General features: G+C 46.7%; 1 protein-coding gene across 3 annotated transcripts in view; it reads left to right on the top strand.

Moving 5' to 3' along the window:
• LOC119463348 (cold shock domain-containing protein E1-like) overlaps positions 1-24,582 on the top strand; it is a 49,913-nt gene extending 25,331 nt beyond the window's left edge. For 2 of the 3 annotated variants that reach the window (XM_049655853.1, XM_049655852.1), the window contains 6 exons: positions 4,163-4,319; positions 5,492-5,621; positions 6,254-6,489; positions 9,173-9,336; positions 9,789-9,979; positions 19,767-24,582. In XM_049655853.1, coding sequence (XP_049511810.1) covers positions 4,163-4,319; positions 5,492-5,621; positions 6,254-6,489; positions 9,173-9,336; positions 9,789-9,979; positions 19,767-20,091 — 1,203 coding nt within the window. In that variant the 3' untranslated portion in view covers positions 20,092-24,582. The remainder of the gene's footprint in view (positions 1-4,162; positions 4,320-5,491; positions 5,622-6,253; positions 6,490-9,172; positions 9,337-9,788; positions 9,980-19,766) is intronic. The other variant, XR_007463370.1, reaches the window with a different exon arrangement.
• Positions 24,583-26,214: the final 1,632 nt, after the last annotated feature.

Here is a 26,214-nt window from a genome sequence, read left to right on the forward strand (position 1 = left end):
AGCAGAAGCGGAGTTATCAGCAATTAAACACGGCCTCTATTGTGTTCCCCTTCCTCCTCCAAAGCCTTGCACTGCGAAGGCTACGGTGGAGACGTCACCATGACGTCGGAGACGTCACCGTGGCGCGCAGTTCAAATTTCCGATTTGGTGCCTACGCCGCGCTAAACGCAAGCCAAACACGGCTGTCCTCGGAGAGCTATAGTGCGCTTATCCACTGGACACGTGGTGGCACCTCGCGGCGGCCGAGCTGTAGCCGACTGCAGTGACCAATAGCAGCCGTGTATTGGAGTGCACTTTATTACGAAAGAGCGAGGATCATGGGGTTTTTGAAACGAGAGCGTTTGAGAAAAAGGTGACTTCGTGCTCCGCTTGCGAGCTCTAAGGACCGCGTACGACACTAGAACTTGGCTGAGATGTTCACAACAGCGTACGCTACTCGGGGACTATGTTATTTCACCAAGCCCAAGGGGTGGTTCAGGGCCCCTTTAACCTTTGAGATGAAGAGTTGGGAACGGGAAGATAAGTCTACAGAGAGTCGACGCACCCCCGCCTGCATCCCCCTAATAATTTGCCTGAAAAATCGACAGTGACATTCTCCTGAGCAATACCCTCATGGTTTACTTGAACTCGAGTACAGCAAGGAAATGGAGAGGACTATTGGCATCATGGCATGGGCAGACTATGTGCACTTGTACCCTGATCGGTGACTGATTAGGCTGTTATGTTATGCAGTCATGTGCTAAATCTTGGCAACACTTACCCCATCCTCCATTATCTTGTTTGGGAAGCTAGCTGTATTAGCAGTGCTCTGGTATGCTGCTAGTATGTATAAAAACCACCGCGTCCACAGCGCCTTGCTGCATGTTTTTCATTTCATTGCTTAGTTGCATAAGGTGCAAAAATTTTTTAGAATTTTTGCTGGCAGTCAAGTACTTCTAATATCTTGGCATGTTGTGTAAGGTGGTGGTATTGATCATGCATGCAATGTTAACGAAAGCCCAGGTATCCTCAACAGTTATTGGCTGCAAAACGGCCTTCTGCACATCTGCTTGCTTTCATCGGGTGGTGGTTGGCATGTGGCCATAACCAGCTGGAAGATTCATGTGTGGTTGTAGCTGATGTGTTGGTGATTGCCTCATTATTGCATCGTTAGCCATGTGTATTGACCAGCTTGTGATATTGCTGCGCTTGCCAATCGCAGAGAGCTCTTTGGATAACGTTTGTGAAGCTGGCTCGTGGCCAGCAGCATTTACTTATGGCAGCCTTACAAAGTTCCACTCCCTGATGCTTACATGGCTCAGGGACTTGCAGAGGGAACTGTTTGTTTCAATTTCTCCATGCCTTATTTTGTGCGAGCAGACAGAAGAGCCACTTGGTGTAGACAAAAAGCACTTGTCTGTTATGGTGCACAAAACATTTGGGAGGAGAAACTGTGGTATGGCTGGTTGTTGTGTATATTGCAATTGAGCTGTAATTGGTAAAACATTTGATGTTTCCTTTAACACTGGCACATACTGTACCTTTTACAACTTGCCCTATAATCATGATTTTCACAAAATTACGTGCCATTTCATTCCTGCCCAATGACTTGTGGGCTGGAATGTTGCGGTCTAATTGCCACGATTCTTTTATTTTGCCTTGGTGGTGGTTCCAGAAACTTGTACGTCCCTGTATTGCCATTGCCTTCTTGGTTCACTCATTCAGCTGCCTTTGACATAGTTTCCTGCTGAGTGGCTGCTTTTTCTATTTCACCTGCCAGATTTTTTTTTGTCTGCTGATTGGTTGTGCCAGATGCTGTATTTTCTTGTTAAGGAAAGAGTCACTAATACAATGCAATATAACGGATCTGGATAGAGCAGTTAAGAAGAGCCATATGTTCTTTTATTAGACAGTCATAGTTGCACGTCCGCAACCACCTACATGCGCAGCACCTGAGAGCTTGCATACGTAACGAAGCACGTGCCCACAAGGCATGTGCGGTGTTACGTGCACAGGGGTTGGTACCAGCATTGTCAGGCATGGAAGGCGATGACAAAACTAGCGTATAATTGAAGCTTGTCCCCACCTTAGAGGGACACAGAAAAATGATAAAATAAGCCATTTTAGTAAATTACGCCTGTGCAGTAGCGATACAATCACACCTACCTTTGGCGAGGCTTGGTAAGCCAAAAAAAAAAGAAAAATGGATGGCAGTGCCCCACCAACGTTTCTGACTAGCCCACCGTGACGTCACTGATTTTAACAGCATCTAAGTGATTGTCCATCTCAAAAAGGAACCCAAGGTTCATCCTAGTAAGTTACGAGAGCTTTCCCCCTATGCCAGAAAATGGCCCAAACTACAAGAAACCCCCCCCCCCCCCCCCCTGAAATTTGTGATCTCTATTGGTGGCGCACTTGGCACTCAGGGTTTGGTGTGAAAATGGGGAAATCTGGATTTCAATTTCTGCACTAATTGCTTCCGCCCCCCTTAAATGAATGGAAATATTGAAAGGCCTTATCAGTTCAGGCCGATTTACTGCTGCTTTTGAGGGCCCCTTTAAATCTCATTCATGGTCCGAGGTGTAGCATAGATATACCCCTTAGCCCATATTTAGTGCGTCTGTTGGTACCTTCGATTTGGCTGCAGTTTCTGAACAAGTTTCCGAGAGGGCTGTGCTTGGTACTGCATGAGTTCACGTCATGTAAGCACAGAGTGGCAGCTGCGTGCCTCGTGGCCCCTTGCAAATCGAGAAAAGGGCTACAATGGACAAACTGTCACGTGCTGCGAGTGGTTAAACCTTTTCGACAGATGCACTCGTAGGAATGCAAAGAACATTTTTTATTGTGGTATCCTGTTAATCTCTGGCGGGATAGCACTGTACAGTGACAGCAAAGTGGTGGCACCATGGATGCTCTTCTTTTCATCAGAAAGTGCATCGTGAGAGAAGGCAACCTTGCATGTTGCACGCCTTCACCAACATGTCTTTACAACCACCCTTGCAGATAACTTGCCTTCTTATGTCAGCTAGAGCGATTGGTGTAACCAGAACGGGAGATATATACATCTACGCACCACAAACCAGCTGGCACTGCGCCATGTTGGTTGCTACCAAAAGCTTGCCAACGCCTGCACTTCCAAAGTTCGCTGCGAGGGCATTAGAAACGTGAACTCATACTGAGCTGGCTCCTGTGCACAGGGAAATCGAAAGAGCATGGTGAAAGCGCGCATGCTGCACTCTCAAATCGGGAGACGGAAGCGTTGCACTCCCTGAACTAGTGCAGAAAGTGCACCAAATTGAAAAAACAGTGTGTTCTTATCGTAAAAGGATTTTTTATTTTTCTGGAGTGCAATTGAACCTGGATGTATCGAACTCGTAAGGGATCCTGGATGTATCGAACTCGTAAGGGATCGTGAAATAGTTCGACGTATTGATAATTCGAAACAGAATACATGGCTATGTGAAGATTTATCTGAGAACTCCGCACGTCTCGGACAGCATTTCAAGAACATGAAAGCGGGAATTTACCAATGGCCTGCCCGGAGCCACTCAGTAAAAAGATTGAGTGCCATCATTGCTTGTGGAGCACCTGTATCGGACCGGGAGGCCCTTTGAGTTCTTGAAAGGAGCTTAGCAATCCTCTTTTGGATTAACGAACAGCCCAGGTAGTATGTTTCACTGCATGCGGTTAGTTCTATCTGGTATGAGTATGCTTTACCGCATTACACTTCTTTAATGCAGTGAAGCTTACTAAACAAAATTTGGCATTATGTATTGCAAATAAGATGCTTGCTACGTGAACTGAACCCTTCACATTTGAAGAACACACCTTGCTCATTTTTCCTCCAGTAGCATGTGCTGCCCAGATGCTGTCAAGGCATTGTATGTCAATGCCTTGACAGCATTTGCCATGACAGTGCTGTTTCGTCAACATGAATATTTTCGATGGCGCAAGAAGTGGTCGCAGCTTGATAGAAGTGCACTTGCAGGAGCTCAGCCCCGCGCAGCATTCGATATGTCGCATGGGGCGGTGAACAGGAGTTCGATATACGCATAGTACAGTGCTATACTTTTGCCTGGGATTTCCAAGGGAATGTTTCAACAGTTTGATATCGACAATAATTAGATATATCCGTGTTAAACTGTAACTGGCTGCGTCATTTCTTTTCTTCCCCTTCATTTAGGACCCCGCATCCCCCAGTCGCTTCTTGGCAACACGTATTCGCCGCCTGTGGTCCGTGTGCGATGACCAAGATGGTCCTCGCACAAGGCGCTCGCTGTCGAACGGTGACGGATCTGCCGTCAACGGTGACGAGTCCAAGAACTTGAGAAACAGGGCAAGTTTCACTTACATTATTAGAGAGCTTTAGATTAGGGCACGCAGGCGTCTTGCGTCCCCTAATCTAAAACTCTCTATTGACCCTTTCTGGGCGAGTGTTGGCTGCAGGGAACACACTAGAAAAATTATTTTTGTCGTGCTGAGTTTCGGTTTTGAGTACAGAGGGAGTTTCTGCCTAAATCTTTTTGGCCAACACTGAATGATGAGCAGCAAGTGTCACTGGTTGTACTAGAGCAACAATAGAGGATGATGAACAGAAGTTTGGTATGCTACTTGCTTTCTCTTGAAAGCATTATCTGAAATGAAAGATGTGTGCGGAATTTCCGGGTACTGTGGTATCACACAGGTTATGTTGAGGAAATGCAATGTACACCTCTGTTTCGCATCCAATGACAGCTGTCTGTACAAGTTCCACACGAAGTTATAGGTGGCCTTGGGTGAAGCTTGTTACTGGTGTTCTGCCTGGTGTTGTCCATAGGCAACATCGCAGGAAAAGATATTGCAAAATATATATATTTTTTAATATCTTGATTCTCCTTGTATGTTAATCATTTCGATGAAATTAATTTCCTTCAGGTATTTTTATGACTAGTTCTTAAAAGTTCAGAAAAGAAATTGGGCCCTAGACTGAAAACTTTTTTATATCTTTATTCGTCAAGTTAGATATACTAAACTTGATGTGCTTATTTCCAAATAATGTTCATATTTATCTCATTTGGGTCCAATTTTACGCATGTTTTCATGACCTAAATTTCTGGAAAAATTAATGAAAATTGGTTCCTTCGATTTTGCTTCACAGAATATAAGTGGCTTCGACATGATTAGAAAAAAGATCATATAAAACCAACCTTATTGTTCTTTTTACCCTAGAACAAGAGTTCTGAGACTTCGAAGTTGACACCGAGAGGAGTGTTCTTTCTTGAATAATTATTTGAATCGTCAGCAAATGTTGCTCTCTGTCATGACATCATGATGCTGATCAATGGTGCCAGTCTTCCTGTTTCACGACTAACTTTAGTTAGTATCAAATTAACATCTTAGAAATGTTTCCCAACCTTCACAGTTGCTAAGTGTCATCCTTTTACATGCAGGAAGACAAAAAAAAAGTGTGGCAAAGTTTCTGACTTTATAGCATGTCACTTAATCTTGTGTGTTTCTTGTGCTTTGCAGGGAGAGTCTGGCAAAGCCCGCGGTGGGCGAAATGGCTTCCGGTACACGCACCGTGGCTACATAGCAGCCCTGAAGGAGAGCTTTGGCTTTATTGAAAACGAAGAGCACAACCAGGATGTCTTCTTCCACTTCAGGTAGCCGGCCGTTGTGGGAAATGTGTTAACAGATTTGCGTGACAGAGATGTGCCCACTTATAATTGTGTAAGGTGCACCTGTTGAGACATCTAAGGCGGGTTAAGTTTATGTAATATGTACACACTGCTCTGAAATACACCACCAATTTGTTAATGAGCCTTTTTTGAAACACTCGTAAAGGTTGGTGTAAGATGCAAACTCGGTATGCAAAATTTGTCTGCTTCAGAGGCTCGACAGATTCAGTTTGCAGAAGTGCGACTTCCATATTTTTGGCACAGCTGCGGATGTGTAAACATTGTGTTTCAATGTTTTGAGAACTTACTGATCTTTGGCAATACGTATTCGTGAAAACTGTTGGGTCATAAATGTAAATTCTGCTTGCTGCATTTGGTGGAATCCAGCTTTCTTTATTGCAACAAATTTCACTCAGATCAATGCAGCTGTTGTGCAATGAAAGCGTTCCTGCATTAACAGGGAAATCGGAGTTAGCCCTGAGGTGAAGCCTTCCTCTTAATGCACGGTTTGCTTTGTAGCTGGATTGTTTGAATTTCTGGTGCATTTTTTTTTTCTATCTTTCTTTTTTCACTAAAGGTGGCATTTTGTCTCCCCGCATGCCTTTACATCTCTGCAGTGTGTTTGAGGGCAACCCGCAGACCCTGGAGCCTGGCCAGGAAGTGGAATACGGTATGGTGCTCAAGGGCACCAAGCGTAGCGCCGAGTGTGTGCGCAAGCTCCCTGCCGGTACACTGGCCGATCCCGAGGAAGTCGTCAAGCCTGAAATTCTCAACGGCACCGTCGAGCGGCCCGTGCGTTGCTTCAACCCGGATCAGGAGCAGTACGCGGGTCTCATCCGCCTCACCATCTCGGGTGAGGCACGAGACTACTAGCGAAGCAAAAAGTTTGTTTCACCTGTGATCTGAAGCACTGACTCGATATAGCTGGATCGGTGTTATGTGATGTAAGTCTTTTAATATGTCGTCTGGTATCAGAGTAAACTTTCGCAGGTGGGTGCAAGAAATCTTGTCAAGAAAAAGAAAATGTTATTCAGTGAAGACTGTAGCTCGTGTCATCTTTGTTAGTGTGGTTGCCAGTGGGTGGAGAAGTGAAGAGACGTAGCCCTTTAAGCGGTGCCCACATGCACGCGATATTCAAGTGCCCGCGACAACGAGATGTGACAGGCAGGTCCTGTCGCGGTGTGGAGCAACCGCATGGGCGCAGCATAGCGAAATAAAGTAGCGATAAATTTACACTGTTATCCGAATAAATCGAATCGTGCGCACACAAAGAAATTGTAAGTGTACTACGAGGCCAATGTTTTAACCAAAGTGCCTTAGATCTGCTAGTATATTCTGTCATCGCCAGTGGAAATCCGTTCTGTGCTGCCATTGTGAAACAGTGTGGCGCCATCTGGTGAGCAAAACTCAAAACACTTTCGGTGGCATCTCGGGCCTAACAGCGTCAAAATAAACATCTGATCTCAATAATAACAAGACAACGCTGACTTTGGCCTCACCAAGCTTGAGAGGAGATGACTTGACTCTTGCAACTTGCACGGCAGAGTACAGGTTGCAAGAGTGAATTCAAAACAGTGAGCGGACCAGGACGCACCGGTTGCTGTCATGTTGTTGCGCAATTACGTCTCCGCCAGAAGTTGCCGCATGGACTTCCGGTTGAGAAGCGAAATTTTTTGTCTGACCAAAGACCAGTGACAAGACAAGCGACAATGATGGATCGCCTTCCACGAAGGCAAAAGTTGCCGCTGTCGCTCGAAAATCGCGTGCATTTGGTTGGGCCTTATTTCTCCTCATTCTACCCTGCGTTTCGCTTCTTACTGTTGGCTTCGTTTAAGTTTTTCACCTTGGTGCTGGTTAAGGAATAAGTTCAGGGTGCATAGTGTCAACGAATCGCAGCAGCTAGAAGCCTGGCTAGTTCTCCGGGCACAGTATTCTCCACTGAAACATCAGTTGGAGTGGCTGAGAGGTAAAATTTCTGACTGCCACTCTGTGGACTGGAGTTCAAATCATCGCAAGGCAGGGAGGGTGCCTTTCTTTTTTCTTTACTTCTTCATTTATCCATAAACTTCTCACAAATCACTTTGGGATTCCTAGGCGTTCACTGGTGGTACAGTAAAACGATAGGGGAGTGAGGCTATAACAGTCACTGCTGTGAAGACTTTATACTACAGTAAAACCTTGTTAATTCGGATTTCATGGGACCGACAAAAATGACCGAATTAACCGAATGTCGAATTATCGAGGGTATCCAGAAAACAATCGGCAAATGCTTACTACGTAAACACGCTTTTATTTAAATGCATGAGTGAGCAAATGCTGCTGCTATTTTGCACAAAAGCAGTGCGGAAGCTGCAATTCTCGTCATCTCGGGACTTATTGGCTCTTGTAGCGGCCATCGAGGCCTCACGACTTCCTTCGCAGCACGGCTGTGGCGCGCGCCTTCATTCGCTACAAGTTTCGCACTACCGCGCTATTTTTTTCACCCGTGTGCTGATCGCAAACAGATCGTCCGTCCATCGCAGTGTAGTCGGTGCTCTTCATCCTCAACAACTTTGCACCGAGTCAAAACAAAACAACTGTTTGCCGCAACCGTTGCGGAGGAAATCACGGCTGCTGTCGACGCAATTATGAGCGACAACTTTGTGGTGCTGGGCACGTGGCCGACGAACGCACCGACTTGGAACGAAACTACCGTTCGCTGCAACAACTGTAGAGGAAACCACGGTCGCTATTGACGCGATCATGAATGGCGACTACGCAATTATTAAAGCACGTGGCCAACATGGCGCCATGGTAAACGCAAGAGTAAAGGCTTTAAATTCACAAATAGGCATGAAGCGTTCCAGCGTTGCTGTCATTCATGTACGATTTGTGCTGATGACTTGGTGGGTGATGCGGACTTTGCTTCATTTCGGTTGGACTAATGCACCGTTCTTGCTCTTTTGCGTCACACATTTGCGGCGCTCCTCGCTCGCCGAGCTCCGCAAGTTGTCCGAATTGAACGATGTGGGGCGAAATACGTCTGAATTAACAAGAGTTTGATTGCATTGAATAATGCATACGCCTGCCGGGACCAGAGAAATAGTCCGAATTAACGAGGTTTTACTGTAATTCATTTCACATGGGGCTGACAAAAAACGACTTATGAGTTCTTGAATTTTAAGAGGTGCAAGAACAGCTAAGAAAACAATTGGTAAAGGTACAAAAGTTATTCTGTGAGAAACGAAATGAATGCTTGAGGTACACATTCTTGGATGTCACAATCATTATATGATGTTTTACTGCTGTGTGTTGACTTGTGTAATGCTTGCGCAACTTTGTGCAGCAAATTAAATATGTAATTTGGAGTTTTAAAGATGTGACTATACTTGTTTCTAAAGTTATTTGACATGACCTTTCTGTTAGCACTGTGATCGCAGGCTACGTGCCCAATTCTGGGAGATGGTCAATTTAATGAAGGGGGATTGCGTTGGCAAACTTGTTTCGTTGAAAAACGAATGACGAGAATTTCAGACTGTAATTTGCTGCTTGTGCAGGGGAGAGCGCCGAGCCCACTCCCACCTACCCGTTTGGCATCACCAGCCTGACGGACAAACACGAGCTGCTCCAGAAGAACGATGTGGTGCAGTTCCAGGTGGCCACCACGGGGTCGGGTGTGGAACGTGCTGTCAACGTTGTGGCTGTGCGAGCTCGGGTTCAGGTCAGCACTTTGTTTCTGTGATGCTAATTGAGTAATGTTGCATACCACTTTCGACAAATACAACCTGAATATACCAGCTTTTTTTTTTTACTTGTGATAGCAAGTTGGTGTTTGCAATGCTTCATGGAGTCTCTTATCTGAAGCCAGCCTTTTGTGTGTCATGTGGGCCTCCGAGATGGGTAATTGTGCAGAATTTTGCTTGAGGCAGTAATTCATGCTTAGCGTTTGCGCTGGTTTGTGAAACCACTTGCAACATGGTGACTCAGAATGCCTAAACATGCAGAATTTCACCTAAAGTTATACTTAATGTTTGCAATGATTTGTGAGGCCTCTTGTCTGAAATCTTTTGTGCGTCATATGGACCCTTCGAGATGTGTCAATTTCCTTGCTTTTTTTTTTTTGTTTTTTGTTTTTTTGCGTGCGAGGTCACTTTGCTACAAATCTATTTGCAGGCTACGGTAGAAGCTATCAAGGGCCAGTTCGGCTTCCTCTCTTACGAGGCCGAGGAGGGGCGCAAGCTGTTCTTCCACACGTCTGAGGTCAAGTCTGGTAACCACCTCCAAGTGGGTGACCGTGTCGAGTTTGTGGTTGTCTACAACCAGCGCACCAAGAAATACGCCGCCTGCAGTGTCATCAAAGTTGGGTATGCTGCTCTCACTACACTATTTTTGTGCGGGCTCTTTTGCGCATGCAGTTCTGTTGTGTCGGTGCAAGATCTCGAATCGGTGTTTAATAGCGGTGTGCGAATACCGAATAGTAGATTTCGAATCGAAATATCAAATTGAATTTTAATATGCAGAATATCAAATCAAATATTGAATATCCGAAAATTTATCACGAAGGCTATACTTACAAATTTTGATAAGAAAACATGGAGATGCACATGCTCAGGAGTCTCCTAGTATTTCATAACAAGCTATCAGTAACTTAGGTAAATAAAATCAAGATATATACAGTCAGCGGCTGATTTTCCAGATGCCCTATTTTTCAGACACGCCCGATAATTCGGATGCCTTCGAGCACTGCCACATACCCGATAGAGTGAATGTTCAAGAACCTCTGTAATTTCGAATGCAAAAAAACCTTCGCCGTTCAATTTTCTGGACTTCTTGTCATGTCCGAAACGGCCTCAGGTCTGAAACGGCATTAATCGAAAACACCACCGCCGCCATTTTATCTTGCTGCCTCAAAACGCCGTTCTTGCACGCAGATCCGCTGACAGCTGTAGCTACCACCGCGGCAACACGATGCCTAACTACTTCAATTTTCCCTATCAAGCTTCTCGCTGTTCGGTGCCATGTTTTTTCATTGAAACATCTCACCACTGTTAGCAATGGTGCTGTCTCCGCCTTTGTAATCCTCGCCAATGACTTCAAAGCTTGGAAAGCACGGTGCCGTGTGTAATGCCGGTTCCCAAAAGTCAGCTTCGCCTGAATACAGCAGTGTTACGCAGTGAAGCATACGCAAAGTATTCTGGTGAAGCATATCAAGAGTGGGAAGGGGCAAGTGTCACGGGGCATGGCATAGTACGAGCTACGATACGCCTGATAAGTGTACTGGCAGGCCTTCACAGCTATTTCGGACGTGCCTGTGGCAATTTGAGCACTTGGCGGGGGGGGGGGGGGGGGGGGGGCAATAAAAGACATGCATTCGTTTTTTTTTTTTTTTTTTTTCAGACTGCCCGATTTTTTGTACGTTTTCGTGGCTCCTAGGGAGTCCGAAAATCGGACGTTGACTGTATTGAATGTGGTGGTGAACAGCAGTTCGCTGTATATGTAGTGCAGCACTGTGTTTTTGCATGGGATTTCCAAGAGGATTCTGCAGCTGTTCTATAGACAATCATTCAATATATATCCGAGTTTGATATATCCAAGATCAAGTGCACAACATGAACTAGACACCATAGGACAGAACACATGGCTTGTCAAATACAGTAGGCTCTGGTTCATTCAATTATTCGGTTATTTCAATCGAGATGAAAGGTCTTTCCTGGTGCTCATACAATTCTATGGGCCCACAGCTCCGTTATTTCAAGCTCAACATTGACCTTCGAACTTAACCGGTCAAATTCGCTGCAGCACAGCCGTGTTAAGTGGTGAAGCGTACCGAAAAGGGAAAGGGGCCATTGTTTCGGAAACAAGTATACATTTCTTAATTGTACAAGCACGCACGTGCCGTCTGCAGTCACAGTACGAGCACCTAAACGCTTAATAAGCATACTGGCAGCCTTTCAGAGCTGTTTGGTGTTGCTGTGGCAGGTTGAGCCCTAGTTTCACCCGCCATGTGTGTCTCCTATATGAGACCGTTAATGTAGTCTAGTGCGTGTTCCTTAGTCACACGCGCGCACGCACACTATGCACCGAGAAACGGAGAAAAACCATCTGGGTTTTGGGAAAGCTAGCGATAAGGAAAGCGGCAAGATGAAAAAAGCTCTGGAAGTCGAGGGGAGGCTCAAAGCCAACGAAAGAGCAGGGGTGTATCTAAAGATCTGAAGGCCTGCCAGTGGACTTGTTTGGCATTTTGGTACTCGTACTGTGACTGGAGGTTGCACATGTGCGTGTGTAAATAAAGCAACATGTGCTGTGTCCCGTAATACTGGCACTTTTTCCAACTTCGTATATTTCACCAGCGTAAAATTGTAGTGCGGCGAACTAATAGAAGTTGACTACAGTGAAATCTCAATATAGCGAACTTCAGAGCACCGCAGCAAATTGTTTGTTATTCTGAAAGGTGACTGTAGAGAGAACCCCAAAATTAACCATTCTGCCCATCAGTTGTCCCCCACAGAGTGCAGTCCACTTATAACAATACCACATATAACGATGAGTCGAGATAAGAGTGTCAACTTATGATAACATTAGGGCTATGAGAAAAAAAAAACATATATAACGATATGTTAGTTCGCCGAATATCGGATAGAACGATCGAAATTTTCATTTGGGCAGCATTTTTTATGCAGAATAAGAGTGAAATTTGCGTTCCTAAGTTGCCTTTAAACGAGACGGCGCGAAAGCTTGCCTACACGAGTTCGTATCTGCCGATTGCGAACGAAAGCCATGGAGAGCATCGCAAGTTGACGCAGCGTGCACAAGATGGCGCCAGCTGCTTCGCGTCCGCGTCGATCGTGCGAGCGTCCGGAGAAGAGGGGAAGAAAGCGATAAGCGAGCGGCGCCTATGAAACCGGGAGCGCCACGATCATGAAAGCTAGAAGCAGTGACCATGCCAACCAATGCAAAAAGCGGGCTTTGTGTGCCAGGACCAAACCCCCATGGGCGAAACCAACACTGTGGAAACCGCTGACATTACCGAACTCCGGGGAGCTTTTCGCTACTGACGATGAAATAGGGGGTGCTTCGATGGACAAGTTTCCGAGTGCAGGCAGTGCTGTCTCGTGCTGCTAAGAAATCTACGACGAGGCGATCGTCGTGACAGACGGCGGCGTTGTGCGACGGAGGCGACGACAGCCGCGGCAGTGATGAGATTGGCAATGGCCCGTATTTGACACCGGCCCTGATGTTCAATCAAGTTGTCTATCGAGTCGCTCATTGAATTCATGCACGCTAAATTATGGCCGCCAGTGTTCGCGCAGCAGCTGGTCGCGATGCACACGGCGGTTGTGAATCCGAAAATTCTGCTAAAGCAAGTGGAGATTTCTATTTCAGCGTGCCTAACGATTGAAATGCTAATTAGAGGTATAAATAAACGTTTATTTTTCACAGCCTACTTTCTACAACGTCGATTTTTTATTGCAAGTGACAAATTTGGTTTTGGGACGGCAAAGATAGATTAGTTTTTTTTTTTTTGAACGGCAGTCTAGATATAGCGATGATCAGCTATAACGAACGGATTTTTCGTTTTTCTTGATATTGTCACACGCTAAGGCAAGATCAATCAACAGTACTAGCAGCCAGACCCGAAGAATGCCAGACACGAAAAGACGGTTCTCCAGCTGGCGCGGGATCTTCGACTTCGTCTTCTTCGCCGTTCTTGCTGGGCACGCAATGCTGATCGTTTGCTGGCTCAAAACACCAGGTGGCATTATTCCCCCTCCCAATGAAGCATCGACTCGATGCTCAACCACAAGACGTACACGGAAAGTACATAAATTAGGTAAGACACACAAAAAAAAATGGAAACGCGCTAGCCCATATACGGACATGAACACGAGGCGAAAAATGCGTTCTGTGGTCGGGAACAAAAAAACAATCGCTTCGCAGTTCTTCGGAGGATGTCGCGACTACAGCAAAAAAAGAAAAAAAAGTTTGTTCACCACTACACTGTATGAACATCACCGTGTGAAATACGGCTTGAGGCGGACGACATGTACAATCTCTGGGCGTGGTAATCGGCGCTTGGGTGATGACAGGTCTCCGTCTGGAATCACTTCATAGTTCACGTCACTGACACGCCTTAATACTCTGTACGGTCCGAAGTACTTGCTCAGGAGTTTCTCGCTGAGGCCTCGCCGTCTAATGGGGGTCCAAACCCAAACTTGGTCACCGGGCTCATAGGTAACTTGTCGATGGTGGAGATTGTACCTTATTGCATCTGTACACTGCTGCTGTCTTATGTGCACACGGGCCAGTTGACGTGCTTCCTCGGCGCGCTGAATGTACTTCTCGACGTCAGGGGCTAACTGGTCGGGCTGATCGATGTCGTCATACGGAATCATGGCGTCGAGCATAGTTTGAACATCTCGACCATAAACGAGGCGAAACGGCGTGAATCGTGTAGTTTCCTGCGTGGCAGTGTTGTACGCAAACGTTACGTACGGCAGGATTTCGTCCCACGTTTTGTGCTGCACATCCACGTACATAGAGATCATGTCTGCCAGTGTTCTGTTTAGTCTTTCTGTCAAGCCGTTAGTCTGAGGGTGGTATGCAGTGGCCTTTCGATGACTCGTGTAACTCAACTTAAAGATGTCGTCCAGAAGCTTCGCCGTAAACGCCGTCCCTCGGTCAGTGATGATGAATGACGGTGCGCCATGCCGAAGCACAATGTGATGCATAAAAAACTGGGCAACCTCAGATGCTGTCCCGCGTGGTAGTGCCTTCGTCTCAGCGTAACGCGTCAAGTAATCGGTTGCGACAATGATCCACTTATTGCCGGAGGAAGACAAGGGAAATGGGCCAAGAAGGTCCATTCCAACTTGATCAAACGGCGTACGCGGGGGGTCGATGGGTTGTAGAAGACCTGCAGGCTTGAAGGGTGGTGACTTGCGGCGCTGGCATTCACGACATCCTTTCACGTAGCGTTTGACGCAAGCAGTCAGTCTAGGCCAGTAGTACAGTTGTCGTACCCTGTCCAGAGTCCTTGAGTAGCCCAAGTGACCAGATGTCGGCTCGTCGTGGCAGGCTAATAGGATGTCGTCGCGAAGGTCTTGAGGCACTACTAGAAGATGTGGTTTGTCGCCGGCACCTGTGTTTCTTTTGTATAAGATGCCCTCTCGTAGGCAAAATGACGACAACCGCCGCGAAATAGGGCGAGGAATGGACGCGATGTCGCCTTCTAAGTGATCGATGATGGGCCTTAACTCAGCGTCCGATCGCTGTTTAGCGAGCAGATCCGGACGGCTGAGGGCTCCCAGGAAGGCGCTGTCATCTTCCTCGTCAGGATTCTGGGATTCAACAGGTGCTCGTGATAGCGTGTCAGCATCTTCATGTTTTCTGCCAGACTTGTATACGATGGTGATGTTAAATTCCTGGAGTCACAGACTCCAACGTGCCAATCGTCCAGAAGGGTCTCGGAGGTTGGCCAACCAGCACAAAGCGTGATGATCGGTCACAACTTTAAATGGCCGCCCGTAGAGATACGGCCTAAACTTTGTAGTAGCCCAAATGACCGCGAGGCACTCCTTCTCTGTGGTGGAATAATTGGACTCGGCGCGTGACAGAGTGCGGCTCGCGTAAGCTATAACTCGTTCAGTCCCGTCTTGCCTTTGCACCAGGATAGCTCCGAGACCAATATTGCTGGCGTCAGTGCGTACTTCTGTGTCAGCGTCCTCATCGAAATGACCGAGCACGGGAGGAGAAGACAATCGACGTTGTAGCTCGGCAAAGGCGGTCTGTTGTTCATCAGTCCAGAGGAATGGCGAGTCGTCACGCGTAAGGCGAAATAGCGGCTCTGCAATCTTCGAAAAATTTTCAATGAAGCGTCGATAATATGCGCACAAGCCCAAAAATCGTCTGACACTTTTCTTGTCGGTTGGAGCTGGAAAAGCAGCTACGGCAGCAGTCTTCTCGGGATCGGGCCGAACACCTGCCGCGCTCACGACGTGACCGAGAAACTTCAGTTCCTCGTAACCGAAATGGCATTTCTCTGGCTTGAGGGTAAGGTCAGCCGATCGAATGGCGTCGAGTACGTTCCGAAGGCGTCGAAGGTGCTCGTCAAAAGTTTCCGAAAAGACAACGACATCATCGAGATAGACGAGGCAGCTTTTCCATTTGAGGTCAGCGAGAACGGTATCCATCATTCGCTGGAATGTGGCTGGAGCGGAACAGAGGCCGAAAGGAAGTACTCTAAATTCGTAAAGGCCGTCCGGAGTCACAAAGGCAGTTTTCTCGCGGTCCCGCTCATCTACTTCAATTTGCCAGTAGCCACTTTTCAGATCGATAGAGGAGAAATACTTCGCGCGCCTCAGCCTGTCCAGAGAATCGTCGACACGAGGCAACGGGTATACGTCTTTCTTTGTGACGTTGTTTAGCTTCCGGTAGTCAACACAAAACCGAAGCGTGCCATCTTTCTTTTTAACAAGCACGACAGGCGACGACCAGGGACTGCATGAAGGCTGTATTACGCCGTCTTGAAGCATTTCCTTCACCTGCGTTTGAATGGCATGTCGTTCGGTCGGGGAAACACGATAAGGCTGCTGCCGTATGGGGTGCGCGTCGTCATAGGTGATGATACGGTGTTTAGTAATCGATGTTTGACGTATCTTCGACGACCGTGCAAAGCAAGAGTGGAATTCGAGCAACAGGTCACGCAGGGGTTGTTTGTTGTCTTCAGAAAGCGTTGCACTAATGTCGACGTTGCTTAGAGGTGCTTTAGTAGTGCCGATTGCCTGGGAAGCAAAACATTCAGTGACGTCGGCGATCGGGTCGGCGTAGGCGATGACAGTACCAGGGAAAAGGTGGCGGTGTTCGTAGCTGAAGTTCGTGACAAGAACGTCACAGTGACCATCATGGAGATCAATAAGGCTTCTTGCTACGCAAACACCTTGAGAAAGCAGGAGAGAGTGATTGCTTTCTGCGACCGCTTCACCGTGTAAGAGTCTGTCACATGCCACTTGAACCACGATACTTGCACGCGGTGGTAACGTGACAGCGTCGTCGATGACACGAAGAGGTGCTCGAGCGTGGATGGTGTTGGTCGTCGCAGCGGCGCTCTTTGTCGAGAAAGTGACGAGGCGTTGTCGAATGTCGATGATAGCTCCGTGCTCCCTGAGAAAGTCCATGCCGATGATTAGGTCACGAGAACACTGAGGGAGAATGCTCAAGCTGGCAACAAACGTAGAGCCGCGAATCTGTATTCGTGCCGTGCACATGCCGAGTGGTGTGACGATGTGCCCGCCAGCTGTACGAACTGGCGTTTGATTCCAAGGCGTCGTCACTTTCTTCAGAAGGGTGGCCAGTTTTTCGCTGATTATCGAATAATCTGCTCCAGTGTCCACTAAAGCAGTCACGTCACGACCGTCGAGCAATACAGGAATGTCCAAGGAAATTCGTCGTCTGTAATCAGCAGGTACTGTCGTCGTCGATGTATCGTCGGGTCGCGTACGGGTCAGCAGGGGTCCTTGAGTACGTCCAGACAGAGCGGCCTCGCCCCCGAAGGCCGCTGTGGTTAGTTTTCCCGGCGCGGACTGGGCGACCGACCCTGCACCACGCTCGAATACGTACGGCGAGTCGGAGAAAATCGCCGCGGCGAAGGGGAGCGTGACTGGTGTCGAGCTGATGAGGATCCGCGCTGCTGGGCAACGTATTCTTCAATCGCAGGAGGACGCTGGCCGAACCTAGGTCGCGGCGAGTTTGCCGAGAATCCGCGTAATCCGAGCTCTCGATAAGAGCACTGTCGGTAGACATGCCCAGCTTCACCACAGTGAAAGCAAAGCGGACGGCGATCAGGTGCCCGCCACACGTCTGATTTCCTTGGGGCCTGTCGGTGGTCGTGGTAATAAGAGGTCGCTTGGTCGGACTGTAGTATGGCCGGAGACGCGGTCCGAAGCGGGAAGGAAGGTGGGGCAGGTTGCCGCAAAGCTTGCGAATATGACATACGGGTGCTGTCAGTTCTTAGCGGTTGAGCGTCTGTGCTGAAGGGTGGTTCTCTTAACGCATGATGCACTTCGTCACGGACAACGCTGGACAAAGAGCTGAGCGTCGGCTGTGAGGGTACCGACAGTTTCTGCAGTTCTTCGCGGATAACGGACCGGATGAGCTCTCGAAAGAAATCGACGTGGCCCCCGAGAGCTCCGAAGAAGTCCGTAGGTGAGGCAGCGTTCACTTGGCGTTCGTATGATGGTGCCCGCTGCCGAAGAGTCTGTTCCCTGGTGACGGCCTCGGAAAGAAATTCTGACACAGTCTTTGGAGGACTGCGCACGAGACCGCCGAACAGCTGCTCTTTCACTCCGCGCATCAGGTACCGCACCTTCTTTTCTTCCGACATGCTGGGGTCGGCTCGTCGAAAGAGACGTGTCATGTCCTCGACGTACATTGCGACACCTTCATTCGGCATTTGTATACGGGACTGGAGATCACGCTCAGCTCGTTCTCGGCGATCAGGGCTCGCATACGTCTCAAAAAGACGGCGTTTGAATTCTTCCCAAGAAGTTAGGGCATCTGCACGGTTCTCATACCAAACACGTGCGCCATCGTTAAGGCTGAAATATACGTTTTTCAGTTTGTCTGCATCGTTCCACTTGTTGTACGAGGCAACACGTTCATAGTGCACCAGCCAATCTTCAACATCCTCATGCATGGCACCGTGGAAAGGATTCGGCGTTCGCGGACTAAGTAGCGTGCAATGAATCGGCGTAGTGCCTTCCATACCGGTTGGGGTGGTCGGAGCTGCCATTGTCTCTGGGAGGAGTCCAAACTCAGGGGCTTGTCCACGGATCCTTCTGCTGGCGCGGTGTACAGGCGTAACCACCGGTACAGCACTGGAGCTCCTGCTGCTCGGAGGGGTTTGGTGCATAGATTAGATTACCCAGCACCTCCACCAGTTTGTCACGCGCTAAGGCAAGATCAATCAACAGTACTAGCAGCCAGACCCGAAGAATGCCAGACACGAAAAGACGGTTCTCCAGCTGGCGCGGGATCTTCGACTTCGTCGTCTTCTTCGCCGTTCTTGCTGGGCACGCAATGCTGATCGTTTGCTGGCTCAAAACACCAGGTGGCAATATCAATATAAGTGGACTGCACTGTATCATCAGCCAATCACGGAAATGTCGCTGTTGGCTTTCAGCCCGCACTGTTGCTATTTTCCATAATTTCGCTGCCACACACCACCGAAGCACTGCAGAGTAGGAGTGGCGTGAAAGAGGCACTGACGGCGAAAAAATTGCTGATAAAGAGGAAGCTCCATGTCGCCTTCAAAGCGCAAAGTTTTTTTTTTTTTTCTCTTCCACATTTCTTTTCATGGGACACCGCAATTGCCTCGCTTGGGACACTTGAACTATTCCAAAGTGCAAGCGTGTGTGCACGTCACCGTCTGGGAAGTCCGACTGTGTGGCATCGTCATGAGCACAAAGGTTGGGTTACATTGCTCCGTGCACATAGCTGGTATGGTCGGCCGCAGGAAGAAGTGCAAAAGAATGAAAAAGCGTGCGTAGAAAGAAGGGTGAAAGAAGACAACGTGCCTCCAATGCTAGGCAACACTTGTCTGGGTGGAGCATGCGCTTGCAAAACCTGATGCATTGTTGCCTCCACAATAGAAGAAAAAGTCCCCTCCCACGTGTTTCTCTCCCGGCGCTGTTTCCAAACCAATGCACCGCGGCGTACGCTTTATGCACCTTGTTGTCTGCTAGCCTACTATTCCTGCTGCCGTAAAGGACACATGGAAAGCTAAGAATCCCCACATTTCAAAATTCGTAGTACTGAGGTGTTAACGTGACAAAGAAACTGAATAACGACGTTTATTCTGAAAAGTTCAGTATTCTGAAGTTCATATTACTGAAATCTTCTTACATTGAAACTATTAAGTAGTCATCAAGGGATTTATAGAAAGTTTGTTAATGTGGCGTTATAGTAACAAGATTTCACTGTATGAAGTTTTTTTAGGGAAGCATGTAATTTCAAAGCCTATGACAGCACTAGTGCTGACAATGTCTTCAAGAAGGCCTTTCCTAAGCGCTTTGCACAGCGTTGAGCAGACAGATGGGTTTAAAGCGCGTATGACCACAAATGCATCTTTTCATACATAATGCTTGATCTTTGCAGTGAATCGCAGCCAACACAACGTCCGGAGCGTCTCGTGAGCCGGCTACGGACCCTCTCCACTGAGGACTCCGGTCCGCGCATCATCATCGTTCGTCAACCCCGCGGTCCAGACGGCACCAATGGGTTTGCCAGCCGCGGAACGGAAGCGAACCCAACGGCCGCTGAAACGCTCTTTGAAGAGTCCGAGGAGGCCGTGGAGTCTGATGAAGGAGGGGATGGAAATTCTCAAGACGAAGCCGAAGACGTGGCCAAGCCCGATGAAACAGAAGTCGCTGACAACACACTCAGTGCTATGGCTCCAGCGGAGGCCGAAGTTCAGGCCTAAAGGTTTAGGCTTAGTGAAAGAAGTCGAGAGATTTTTTCTTTTTCTCTTCTTTTCGTGTTCCCTATTGGCTGTGGCGCCGGCATCATTTTCTTTTGGTGCGGAAAAAAAAAAACAGTGGGTGCAACGAGACTTCATATTATTTCCTTCTGCATGCCGCCATTTCTAGGTTTTGCGTTTAAGCGCATCCCTGGCAAGTTTGTTTTTTTCCTTTCTTTTCTTTCCTCTGTCATTTTATGGAAATGAAAAGAAAAAAGAAGTGGCAAATCTTATGTATTCTCTTGTTGAGTTGAGCATGAATGATTGCGTGTGCATGTGTGGGTGTGTCTTTTTTTTTTAAGTGTTTTTCTTCTACAAGTCTCATTGGGCGCAAGTTTCTTTCAGCGGAACTTTTAAGGTCTTTGGAATTGAAGTCAGAATTGTGAGGAAAAAAGAACTGTGTGATTGCTGTCTTGTAGCGTTTAAAGCAATGGTGTAAGTGATGTGTGCATTTCTCTTCTCCACGGCTCCAGTCTTGTTTCTGAGGTCTTGTCTCGGCTCGGATTTTGTCCTATCAAGATTTTTCCCCTCCCACCTGTTTCAAAGGTACAACTGTTCTGCATGCTCGTTTTGAAACTTGGAAGTGGCACTGTGTGAAAGAGCCGAGGCAGTCCATTCTGTTTTTTTTTTTTTTTTTTTTTGCATTTTCTTTTTCTTTTTTTTTTGCATTTCAGCTGCACACTTGGTACGCACTCTTGTGGGTGCCTGAGCTATGTGATTTTAAATTTTTTTCTGTCGTGATTTCATGCTTCTTTCTTAGGTCAACTTTTCATTTTTTTTTCTTTCAAGTCCTGAGTGTTGAATTCGTTAATTTTTTTTTCCTGCGGTGGTCTGTAGGAGTCGCAGAACAATTCCAAGTCTTTCTGTGTGTCTGTTCATGCATATCCAAGCAACGAACGATGATGAAAGTTAAAAAAATGTGCTGCCTGGTTTTGATCAACCACGATATTTCTTTCCATTCCCGCCCCTCGTCAAACCGTGGTGTTCCACCCCTTAAACTTTCTGCCTCCACAACTATGATGCCGCCCTAATACCTTCTCACGAAAGCAATGCCCTTTGGGGGTAATACTCAAGGCAATATGGCTGACTTTCTTTTTTCTCTAGTTGCACTACTAACCTTCATTCTTTTTGCCAATGTGGCTATGAGTTCTCTCGCTTCTTAATACATGACTCATGGTAAGCCCCCCATAAATGTCTCTCTTCTAGTATGAGCATGAGTTGGAAAAGCAGCACAATATTGGCTTGCCAATTTTTTGACAAAGTTGTGTATGGGCAACAAATTTAAAGTGAGAAATAAGGAACATGGAAGGAAACTACACTGATAATGATAACTGCCTTGGTCCCAGCATAATTGTAGGCAATGCCACACAATATTGGCTTGCCAATCTGCAACAACATTGCTTTTGGGAACCATATCTAAAGAGAGGAATGATCAACATGGAAGAGAACTCTTGCACTGGTCCGTTTTTTTTTTATTCCTGTGATAACGTGCAACAAAAATCTAAATATTGGCAGTGCTGTACTTTAGTCTGGTTTACTTAGCAATGCGAGTAACATTTTTGGTATGGTCTACCCTTAAGGAAATGTGTGACACTCTTTCGTAGCAGTTGTGTTCTTAGTTGCATTGAGTAGTGAGACCTTGCTGAGTGTTAGCACACCCATCCAATGTGCTGAGTGCCACGACATTGCTGTGTTTGGGAAAACTTTTGCAGTGAGAATGAGTAGTGAATGGCCTCGACTTCCAAATAGTTTCTGGTGTTCCGGTCAGTGTCTGTGTCCTCCTCTTCAGTTTTGATGCTTAGCTCTCGATAGCATGGCGCTGTCACATGTTTAGGTTTTGTATGTTTTGCTGCCTGTACGGAGGTGTTTCGATTTGTGTTTCTTCATTTCTTCATAACCTTGCTATAACGTTGAGGCCTTCTTTTAAGGTCGTCAGCTATACATTATTTGCTTTATTTACATTCGTTGAGTTTATCTGTTAACTTCGCTGCCTTGAGAAGTTTTTGTTCTCTTGGATGCGGTGGTGTAGAGCTGGGGTAAATTTTTCACGCTGAAGATACAGGTGGCTCTGGGACCTATACGACATGTTGTACCCTCCCCCATTAGAATGAAAATATGGAAGGAAGGTTTGCACATTTCTCAATTGGCAGCATTTTAGGAGTGTTCAGACCCTGTTTGTAGCCTAGGATTCACTCAGTACTGTATTGGAATGTCAGGGAAAAGGGAAACATCCTTGTATTAATTTTTCTCGTTTTCTGAGTTTGCTGTAGTGTATTGATGTTTGTGTTGCTCTTTTTTTTTCTGATATGAGCCTGAATTTTGGCAGGTTCTTCAGCATCCTCTATTGGAACTAAGTTTGACAACTCTGTACTATATTGTGCTAAGAGTTGTTTCTTTGTAAGGCATTTTAGTCTTTGAGGCATTCACGTGCTGAGCCGAGCAAACGTTCATTGCCCGGTTTATTACCACCTTTTTGTCTGCGTAGAACATTTGAGCTTTGTCGGCGCTCGAGAGGCAGGCAATGCCTGTTTGCAGAGTGGAGTTGATGGATGGAAGTGTTTAAAAAAATGTGTGTACTGTCTTTTAATATAGCACAGCATTATGCAAATTATTGGTGGTGCCCAAGTAGCTCTGGAAACTGGGCCACAACTGTTGCAGTGTTGGGCGATATTGGCATGGCCCGTAAAATCCCAGAAAAGAAGAAAATGCACGGCATTGGACCAGTGATGCCTGGTATTGTGTCTACACAGCTTTACATATGACCTTTGTTGGCCTTGCTACTGGGCTGCTAGGGCAATGTTCGAAACAGTGCTCATTACTGCCTTGTTAATATCATGTCTATAGTATTGGAATTGGAGTGTATTCATATTTGCTGGAAAAGACCATCTTTTCTTCGTAAAGCTGTATTTCATGTGTGGCTTATTTTCGTTTATTTTCACATTGCTGCTTTGAACGTTGTGGTACTCGACTCTTCGAGTTAGCATTTTCAATTGCACACACATTAAGAGGAGTACTGCAAGTTCTTTAGCGCCGATCATATCTTCTAACTCTATTGCTGTTCTTGAAAATTCTTGCGCAGTATCGCTGTAGCAGATTGATTCTGTTATAGTATATACTTGTATTCTATCCCTACTGGAAAGGTTCTGTATCCATTGTAATAACGTTTTCCCCATTCCGATTGGAAGTGATACAGACTCCATATAACTTTCACATGCTTTTTGTATGAGTAATGCAGAATATGTACTGAATTATGAGACGCTTATCAAACTTTTTTAGTGGGGCACTTATTCATTTGCTTTAGCCTGCAGACTTCATTAGCTGCCATGATTGTGTGCAGTAAATCATTGCAGGCAGATAAGTTGCCTTATTTCTCCTACAGGCGCTGCGTGCTTTTAGTTAACATCCACTTTTGTAGCATGGCTTTGGTACTGAAAAATCTATTTGCATTCTCAAAAAATTAAGTTTTCGTGTTGTTTATATATGTAAATGATGCACAGGTAACTGTAGAGACCTGCATTGTTCTTTCTAGGAACAACTCCGGGAGCAGGAAATTAAGAGAATGTGTTTGGAATTTTCATGGCAAGGTCAGCTGTATGCAGAAGGAAGTCTGGCCCGATTGCTTACAGAAATCGTATTTTTGGAAGTTCGACACGCACGCTTGAACGAAGCCTTGTAAATTTTGAATGAAGAGCTGTCTGGTTTGCGCGCGGAAAGTATCGCTTGAATTTGGAGAAAAACTTGCATGCTCTGAAAGGAACATGTGAAAAAGGTTTCGCCAAGAGTGTGTGCAACACTTTGAAAAATCACGTACTGTTCCCCAGTGCATTGCTGTCAAGACTGTTCACATGTGCCGCACGGGCGCCGTGTGGAGGTACATTGTCTAAATGCTCTCCTATTTGCTTCTTTCAAATGTTTTGCTTTTTTTTTTTTCCAGATGTTGCGAGTGTTTACTTGCTGCTCAAAATCAAATGCAAGGAGTCCTTTTTTTTTCTTTCTGGTATACGATTGCTTTTGGTAGTGAAATGTCAGTCTTATCAGTAAAAATTAGGTGTCGTTGAAAACACTGGTCGCCAGTTCACTTGTTGTGTCAGCAAGGTTCCTTTCCCAGTGCCCGGTCAATGCAGGCATGGCCATATGGTACCAACAAAAGCGAACGGCCACAGAGTGACCGGAAAGAAGCGACTACTTTGTATAAAGGGCTGAGGAAAGAGGATTACTAATGAATTTGTCGCGCTTTTTTTTTTCCCCAGCATACTTATCCCAGACAAATCTGGTCTAACGGAGCTCTGAGAAATCGTGGAAGGGGTCATCTGTGGTTTAAATCAAGGATGTCTCGTAATTTTAAAGGAGCCCTCTTTATTCTTTGTCCAGTGTTTCTAAATGCTGTGGTCTTTTCAGATTGCGCGCAAGAAGTGTCTTTGTGTGGAAAGACATTAAAGAAATGTTTCTAGCCAACCTTGTTGCTTCATGGTTCTAACGATAAGACATCTGGCGCGACATCTGTGTTAGCTGGTGGCATGCTTGGGTGTCATAAGTGGTCATGACATATACCCCCCTCTCTTGTGCCTGACCAATTCTACGCATTTAGAGAACTGATGCTGGATTGAAATTTGCATTTAAACAAACAAAGTGTGTAAGTAATATGCTTTGGTAATCTAGACTAGCAGCAATATGGAAGATGCATTACAGTGTGATTCATTGGCCCATGTGGATTTGCAGCGGTGATAAAGGCATTTAGTTAAGAAAGTGAAAACAGGTTCAGAGCTGACAGTGACACCCAAATATGACATTGTTTCATAAACTGAATACCAATACCCCCCCCCCCCCCCCCAAAAAAAAAAAATAGAATGAAAAGTGATGTGGATCCCATGCACTCGGGGAATCAATGTAAGCAAAGCATTCTGTGCTGTTTGCTTTTATCGACAATAATTAGCAGTGATGTTGATGGCCAATGTTTAATTTCTTCAACGTTTAGTCCAATATGAGAGGTGAGTTGATGTACCTTGCGTGCACCGCTGCAGCTAGCCTGTGTAGTACACAGAACACACAGGGAGACTTGTTTGATTTGTTGCGAGCCATTTTTCATAACCTCTGGAAGGTTGATCATTGTCATTGTCTTGCATGGCACATTGCATCGTGGCAGGACTTTAATTATGGGGCTGTACGTACGAAAACCATAGTTGGATTATGAGGCACGCTGTAGTGGCAGACTCCGGATTAATTTTCCTTAGTGGCTCGTTGCGCGATGGCCTTAAAAAAAAAAAAAAAAAAACGCGGCGTCTAGTCGAGTGGTACAAAAAGATCACGTGGTCACAGAGGCACGCTCGTCCCACTGCTCGCGCGTCGTCTTCCACAGTCGGATCCGATGCCGCTCATGCCAGCGTTCCTACACTGCCCCTCCCTCTACGAAGGCGCTGACGGCACTGGCCCACTGCCAGTCGGTGCGTACCTGATTTCGGTGAGTGCTGTCGTGCGCTCCGATGGACGAACCTTTGGACGTCCACGCAAGTACGCGAACGAGGCCGAGGCACGTGATGCGAGTGAGTGAGTGAAAGAACTTTATTGGAGGTACGGCGAGGACGCGAACTCGTCGCGCACCCAGCTAGTCCCACGTCGAGACCGGCGGGTCTAGCCCGCCGGTCGCGGACACGCCGGACAGCCAGTGCACGTGATGCGACAAATGATACAAGACAACGCGAAATCAATAGCATTAAGTTTCGTAAAACGAGGCGTCATCGGGAACACACCGCAATGCTTTCGCATTCATCCACGACTTTTTCACACCTTGGCGTTCTTTAACAGGCACCTATAAACTCTGAATGCACGCGTGGTTTTTTTTTATTTCGGTCCCGACGAAATGCAGCTGCCACGGTCGGAATCGAACCCACGTCACACAAGTGTTGAGTAGGGGTCCGACCGCTGCCGTAGTGTCGCCCAGACCCTACAGTGCCTCTGCACGCCCGGCGTCGTTTGTCGGCTTGACAAATTTGCACGGCGGTTATTTTTCAGAAATAGCAGAAACGTACCCTACCGTAGCTTGAACTTAAATTTATCCAGCCTTCTCACGTCACCTTTTCAACTGCGAGC

The sequence above is a fragment of the Dermacentor silvarum genome, chromosome 9 (assembly GCF_013339745.2).
Source record: "Dermacentor silvarum isolate Dsil-2018 chromosome 9, BIME_Dsil_1.4, whole genome shotgun sequence".
Taxonomy (NCBI): domain Eukaryota; kingdom Metazoa; phylum Arthropoda; class Arachnida; order Ixodida; family Ixodidae; genus Dermacentor; species Dermacentor silvarum.